Source organism: Amaranthus tricolor, chromosome 11, assembly GCF_026212465.1.
Source record: "Amaranthus tricolor cultivar Red isolate AtriRed21 chromosome 11, ASM2621246v1, whole genome shotgun sequence".
Lineage (NCBI taxonomy): Eukaryota > Viridiplantae > Streptophyta > Magnoliopsida > Caryophyllales > Amaranthaceae > Amaranthus > Amaranthus tricolor.
Genome location: NC_080057.1, coordinates 22184147 through 22191891, shown reverse-complemented (window position 1 = coordinate 22191891; position 7745 = coordinate 22184147). Strand labels below are relative to the sequence as shown.

Genomic DNA, 7745 nt, shown 5'->3' with positions numbered 1-7745 from the left:
AGTGAAAATCAGTTATAAAGATAGTAGAGATTGAGTTCTGATATCGCGAGAGTAGAATGTTGGATTATATGAGATGGAATGGGAATGAGTCCCTTATTGATGAGATATTAAGTTGGATGTTACTGTGACTCCACTGGATTGGTACCCCAGTTGGTTTAGTTCCCGGAGGCATGGATCATCTATATATGGTCGCTGTACGGGGGTATGATCATACTTTGCCATTGGGCGCCGGCATGGCCGTCACCGCCCTTGGCTGAGGTGTTGCCATGTGGGTCTTGCAAACCCCAATATGGTGGCCTCTAGTCACAAAAGATGATACGTGGAATTAAGGAAGGAATAGAAAATGGTGAAGGCATTGAGAAGTGCACAGAAGTGAGGAATGGTTGGAGTAGATTTTTATACATTGGAGTGTCTATCTTCTCTCATCTTGTTGAATTGATTGTTGGTTGCATATATAACTTGTTGCTAGATACTGACGTGTACTGCTTGTTTCCTTGTTGACGGCTTGTCTCTGATGGCCCTGCTATGACACGTTTGGTCTACGACTTTACGTTGAGCAGCAGGGACGTCGTAGATAGGTCTTGCAGGTTTTGGAGTTTCCTTGCATTGCATATGGGGGGGGGGGGGAAATCGAGTGAGAACCTTGACGCGTGCCCTGTTCGAACCATTTTTGACGCTACATGTGATTTCGAATTGAAAGTGTATATGTTTTGGTTGAGGCATGAGTCCTCCTTTTGATGTAATTCGTTCCGCTGCAAAGATTTATATCGTTTTATATTTTGTTATAGTATCTTGAATGGCTTGTACAGTGGATTATCTTTTTGCTTGGAAAACCCAAGCGTTTACATGGGAACCACGATCCATGCTTAGCATGTCGACAGAGGTTTTGGCGATGACCTTTCCGCCGTGATTCTGTTACGAGGCCATTGATGCCTCTTCATTATGATGATTTATCGTTTGTCTAAATCTTCGGCGCGTCAAATTTCAAGGCAGATGCTGCCGAAATTTCCGTAGGACTTTGTTTGGAAGTTTTCAAACGTCATCTTTCTTTTTCCTATTTAAATAATTATTTATTTCCACAAGTGACACCCCTGAAGGGTCTGAAATTCAGGGGTGTTACAATAAGAAAGTGAAATAACTAAATAAATAAATAAATAAGCTACATGGAACATAAAGAGGTAAGTGAATGGGGACTACCAAAAGCCTGGGATACGGATTCGACGCCTTCAAGGCTCCAACTACTTCTATCACTCGTCAGCTCTTTATAGAGGTCTAGTTAAGCTTACACAAGTTGATTTTTAATTGCTACTCTTATGTTCTCTTAGGTTTACCCGACTGCTTTTATCCTCTAATATGAAGCTTTCCACCATTCTCACGCGTACATTAACTGTCTAGATCTCTTTACATGTCCAAACGACACCTCAACCTGTTTTCCCAGCACTCTTATCCTCTCTTACTTTCTGATTTCTAATTCCTTCTATCCTTGTAAGCCCTCATATTCACCACATAGGCACATAGTATGTCAAATATTAGAATTTCTTAGTTTTAGCATGTTTTGTGGTTAGAGAAATAATGTTAGCGCTAAGTAAATTTTCTTGAATATATTTTGAGCAATTTATTTTCCATTCTTGTCTCATACGTAGCTAGTATATTTGTTTTTCAGCTAGTCTCTTGAGAGATTGTCTCTTTGAGAGACATGTCTCAAATTCAGCCCATTAAAGATTAATGCTTATTTACCGTATTTTTAATGCCTACTTATATTATCCTTAATGCTTAATTACCGTATCCTTAATGCCTACTTTCAATATCTAAAATTCTACTTACATCATTCTTAATGCCTACTTATAATATTTTAAAAAAATATATAATGGGTCGGCCCAACTATAAATGGTCTCTGAAAAACCGTCTCTCGCAATAATTTATGTTTGTTTTGGTTTGATTATCAAATCACATCTAGGTCTTCCTATCTTTGAATTCATGTTACTTTACTATTCTACCTTCAAATTTGATAAAAATATAATATTTTGTTTGAGAACTAAGATTTCATATAAAATCTTAAAATTTAAAATTGGTTCAAATTTTATGTTTGACTAATTAAAATGTTAAATTTGATTTTAAGTTTATTTCATCATTACTTTTTTTTTATTGCAGTGTAGGTTAAGGGAAAGAGGAGAATTAGGCGAGATTCAAACACAAAATCTTACTTGGCGAATGTGGTACTTGCTCCAACTGATATAAAAACTGATTCTCAGTTTTGAACTTACTTTCTTAATTACAAGGTAAGTAATTGAGGGAAGAAGATACTGGGTGAAAATCAAACCCAGGACTCAGAAACTGGTAACTTGCTCTCCAATTGAAACAATAATTGATTTTTTATATTATTTTTGGTTTTAAAAGTAGCTAAAATTGAGAATTCAAGAATGACAATCGATGTCAAATTTTATTTAACCGTGAGCGCGTGATGTATTTATGGCTAACGCGTCAAATAGGGAGAAGTTAGACTAATTTAATTCATCATATTCCAATAATATGCACTAAAGAATAAAACATGTGGAAACTTGTGTCTACTCAAAACTTTAAATTTATGGTTATAAGATGCATATCAACGGGTTTAGGATATCGAAAATCACTAAATTCGCATATTAATATCATTTGTTTATAGAACATAGATTCTTAAGTTAATTAAAAATAATTTTATTAATCTCAAACTTCTATTATCTTGATTAATATCAAAACCTTATAAATTACATTCCAAACTTTTGTTATATTGGTTTACTTAATTTAACCTAAATATATCTTGAATGTAAATTACTACTAATCTCAAACTTTCATTCTATAAAATAGGTTAAGAAAGATATTTAATTTAAAATTTATTTAGCACAAAATTAATCACAAATCCATAGTTGTATGAATAATTTCATATCGATTTCAATCCACACTTAAATCGCATCAATTCCTTTAACCTAGATACAATATTTACTCATTAGACGTGGTAATTGATAGAAAATAAATAAATAAATAAATAAATAATAAATCTAGACATTAAGAATAAATTAAACAACATAAAATAAATAATAAGATTAAAAGTAAGAGCAATAAAATAAACAAATTTTCTTTTATAATAAAATCCAAATCAGACTGAGAAGAGAAGCAAATTAAACTTTAAAGAGAAACAAATTGGCAATTATAAATTATAAATTAATTAAATAAAATTTAAAAATTCTCAAATTATTTATTTATTATTTTTAGGGAGTAATTAAAACCTATTAGAATTTGAAATTAGTTGCTTGTTCTCAAACGAACTCTTATTAGAATTTTGCATCTCTCCTTCTATATCAAACATCCAGACTATTTGTTGAGTGATATATCATATATCACATAGAGGATATAGTCTATACAGGTATTATCATACTCTTATCTCTTCCTTTTTATGCTTGATAAAACCTTAATTAATTGGTTGTGTTGCTTTATTCATCCATTTATGTGAATCCGACATTCTTTTTTCTTTTAGATTTTGATTTGTATTTGTTGGTTAATTTTGATTTTGGTGTTTTGGTTATGGTAATAGAAGGAATTGAAGCTTGTTTATAAAAAGGATTAAAAAGCATTAAACACCATTGAACCTTTAATGGTGGAATGTTGCAAACTCTGGTTTTTAATTGCGGTGGAAAAGTGGTTATTGGATTAAATTAACTATACTAGATTTTGTTTATTTGTTTTTTTATTGGTAAACCTATTAATTAGGGTTAGGGTTTTTATGGAGCGATTAGAATTCCCGATTGATGCGTAAACGTTTACACCTTCAGAATTCGGATTTGAGACTTTAATTTTGAGATGAAGATGATGATCAATCGTACTTTAACGGGCCCGTTTGGTAGGTGGTAATAAACGGTAATGAAAATGAAAACTTAGTATAATTTTGGTTGAAAAATCTCTTGGCTATCTTGATGGCCATGCTTGAGGGTCTTCGATCATCTCATTTTCTTCATAAAATTCATTGCAATGCATTACGATTGGGAGGGATGGTATTAGGTGGTAATAAAAATTTGTAAACAAAAAAACTTTTTTATGATCAAAGTTTCATTCCCAAGGTAATGACATGAAACTTTTGATGAAATTTTACACTATAAATCATTTCCATTACCATTATTTATTACCACTAACCAAACAGGCCGTAATAGTAGACGAACTTGAGGTCCAGCGGGAAAGATAGTGGACAAACCATGCCCGTACCCCTTCAAAGAGAGGGCAAAGATGAAGGTGCGCAAAAAAGAGAGATGAGTGACACCAAGACCGAATGATTACTATTTATTAACTTATTAGGAGTATTATTTAACTTGAACCCTTCATTACCTATTAGGTTGGCTTTAATAAATAAGCCTTTAATGGGTTTGATTCATACATATTGTCAAGAATTTCATTTTGTTTTTAGCTTTTTGCGGTCTGGGAAATTCGATTATACATTACAACTATGTAGATTTCATAAAATCAAAGTCTTTTTATTATGATTACTTTTTTTTGTTGAAATTACTATGATTACTTAAGCAATAAGTTTTGATAAATTTAGGACCCCATGAATGAAAGGTTGGGTAATTGAGGAATCCTGGTACATATGGAGGTGGCCGGCAATGATGATCAGTTGGAATGTTCGAACCCTATTGGAAATGAGGAAGACAATTCAGGTTAAGTCATTATATTTTTGATTTGCTTACTGTTATTGTAATTTGTAAATCTGTTTCTTCTAGGGTTTACTGTTACGACTTTGTCTTTCCTGTTGCTTCTTTTATTGATTTGAACCTTTGTAAATTTTTGAGTGTGCTTATGATCAACTACTTTGAGTTCTTGTACAATGAGTTTTTCTTTTTTTTTTTTTTTTGTGATCGGGGTAAGGTGGGAAATACCTCTACACGTAAGTGCAAATGGAAAGGGAATTAATTCTTTTGGGGTGAAAATCAAACCTTTGTCATATGGGTGAAAGAGAAAACTTTCAATCCTTAGGCAAACTCATGATTCTCTATGTAATGGGTGTTTTAGCTGTATTGTTCCATTGGTGAGACCAAGGCTTTTTGGATTATAAATCTGTTCAATGTAGCATTTAGACTCCATTTTCTTTATCAATCCCTAGGTGTTTGTTTACATTAGACAATCAATTTATATTTTTTCTTATAAACTTTTGATGTTGCAGACGAAGTGAAAGTAAGATGCTGGGATCAGAGAGAAGCAGAACCAGGAGAACCTCGTTGCATCATCTGTGGCCGCTATGGGGAGTATATATGTGATGAGACGGATGATGATATTTGCAGCTTAGAGTGTAAGAAGACTCTTTTGGAAAGGATAGCTAAGTCAAAACATGCCTCTACTCTTCCTGTCCAAAAACGATTACCTACTACTGATGAGTGCTTCTATGTGAAAGATCCCAAAACAGCATCAAGTTCTGGTCTTGTTTCTAATGAAGAGACGGCATTACTGAGAGAAAGACTTGATATTTTCGTCAGACGTGGTTCTGTCCCTCCCCCTGTTTTGTCATTTTCTTCTTGTAATCTTCCGGTGAAGCTCCTTCAGAATATTGAGATTATGGGATTTGTCCTCCCAACACCAGTCCAAATGCAAGCTATACCTGCTGCTATAGAAGGTTATAGCCTTCTTGTTTCAGCTGAGACAGGATCTGGGAAAACGGCTTCATATTTGATTCCAATTATTACTCACTGTGTGAATGCTTCTTCTGATCGATCATGCAATAGGAAGCCGCTGTCAATGGTTCTTACACCTACTAGGGAGCTGTGTGTGCAAGTTGAAGAAGAAGCCAAAAAACTTAGCCTGGGGCTGCCATTTAAGACTGCACTTGTCATAGGTGGTAATCCCATGGCCAGTCAGGTCTACCGCATCAAACAAGGTATTGAATTAATCGTGGGAACACCTGGGAGGCTAGTTGATCTGTTAACCAAGCATGACATTGAGCTGGATAATATTTCCTTCTTTGTGGTAGATGAAGTGGACCTTATGCTTCAGAGAGGCTTCCGTGATCAGGTCATGCAGATCTTTAGGGCTCTCTCAAGTCCCCAGGTTCTGATGCTTTCTGCAACGGTATCTGCTGAAGTCCAGAAAATGGCACAGTCAATGGCAAAAGATTTGGCAATCGTCTTTGTTGGAAAGCCTGATATGCCAAACCTTGCGGTAAAGCAGATACCTATATGGGTCGAGACAAAGCACAAAAAGCAGAAGCTTTTTGACATATTGATGAGCAAGCAGCATTTCAGGCCCCCAGTGGTTGTATTCGTAGCTTCAAAAGTAGGAGCAGATCTCTTAGCTGAGGCAATCATCGTTACTACAAAGATCAAAGCTTTAGCCATCCATGGAGACAAGACCATGAGTGAAAGGAGCGAAATTTTAAAGTCTTTTTTGATGGGTGAGTTCAATGTATTAGTATCAACTGGGTTATTGGGCCGTGGGATGGACCTTTTGAGTGTGAAGCAAGTCATAGTATTTGACATGCCAAATTCAATGAAGGAATATGTTCACATAGTTGGGCGGGCCTCACGACATGGAGGGGAAGGGAACGTCATTGTGTTTGTAAATGAGGAAAGTAAAAATTTGTTCCCAGAATTCGTTAACGTGTTGAAATCATCTGGTGCTGTTGTTCCGAAGGAGCTTGCCAATTCCAGGTACGCTGCATTTCTCGTTTCCATGAGCAAGAACTTCAAGAAAAGGAAACATGGCTGAGAATTGTATATTTGCCAATTCAAGCTTGTGTATGCATCAGAGATGGTTACCGGTATTTCTATCTTCCGGGAGATTATGCAGCGAAGTTCTTCCATCACCGAAAATATGATGTTGAACATACTCGAATATGATCATCATAACATCCCTTTCGAGACTGTTTATACGTGCTAGTTCTAGCTATTAGGCTGGCGTTAAAGATTCACTCCGAAGGGCAGTTAAATTGGTCTCTGAAAACTCGATTTGGTAAGGTGAGATTAGGAATAAACTACTGCTAAATCATGGACTCGAGCTGACAATTTTGACAAGCTTTCAGGCGTTTGAGTTTACGGTGATCATTTTCCGGCTACGCCAAGCACCCAGTGGCTAGATTTGTCTTGGTATTTCTTGTGATCATCAGTAGTAGAACTATTCCTCTGTAAATTGCCCAATGTTTTTCTTGTTTACGAGTAGGAACTTTCGCACTAAGCCTTAATATTGTTTCATTATCTGTTTGGTCGAGTTGATGGGCGTGGATATCCTGCTTATTTTTTCATGGAGATGGTTCTGCTACTCTTGTTGTGAGTTGATATCTTGCCAAGCTTCAAAGTCTTCCGCCATGGTGGTGAAAGACGAAGGTGAAAGAGTGCAGTTAAGATGTTGCTTCTCGATTTTGTGTACCGATTGCTAGAATTTTGTTGATTAAAGAGATTCGTCATTGAACATGTATCTTTTCCTCTGTTTGGAATTCATGTCAAAAAAGATGATTCCTAATGATTTGTTCTATTTCTCCTGATGCAACATATGATCACTTGTGCAATGTGACATTGCTTTGAGTGGTAAAAAAATGGTTCCTTAGATTCATTATATTTGCCACGTTTTATTTTTTACTCAATTAAATGAGTAATTATGATAATTTATTTGTTGAATTATGTATGATTAAAATTTATGAAAATTAATATTCTGCAATTGTACAAAGTAAAAAACAAAAGAAACAATTGCTCTGTTCTGGAGGTAGTATAAGAATGAAAAGTTTTTATGATTACGAA

The 7745-nt window shown here is 35.1% G+C and overlaps 1 protein-coding gene across 1 annotated transcript; it reads left to right on the top strand.

Annotated features, from left to right (window-relative positions):
• The first annotated feature begins 3249 nt into the window (after window positions 1-3249).
• On the top strand, window positions 3250-7565 carry LOC130827934 (DEAD-box ATP-dependent RNA helicase 41). Its single transcript, XM_057693839.1, has 3 exons — window positions 3250-3400; window positions 4568-4682; window positions 5186-7565. Exons 2-3 carry the CDS (start codon window positions 4613-4615, stop codon window positions 6718-6720), a joined length of 1605 nt encoding a protein of 534 aa, XP_057549822.1. The 5' UTR covers window positions 3250-3400; window positions 4568-4612; the 3' UTR covers window positions 6721-7565.
• Window positions 7566-7745: the final 180 nt, after the last annotated feature.

Bases quoted from the DNA above. Each gene is read 5' to 3' on its own strand.
- LOC130827934 (XM_057693839.1), top strand. From the start codon at position 4,613: ATGGAGGTGGCCGGCAATGATGATCAGTTGGAATGTTCGAACCCTATT. The intron at 4,683-5,185 runs GTTAAGTCATTA...TTGATGTTGCAG, and splicing joins AAATGAGGAAGACAATTCAG to ACGAAGTGAAAGTAAGATGC.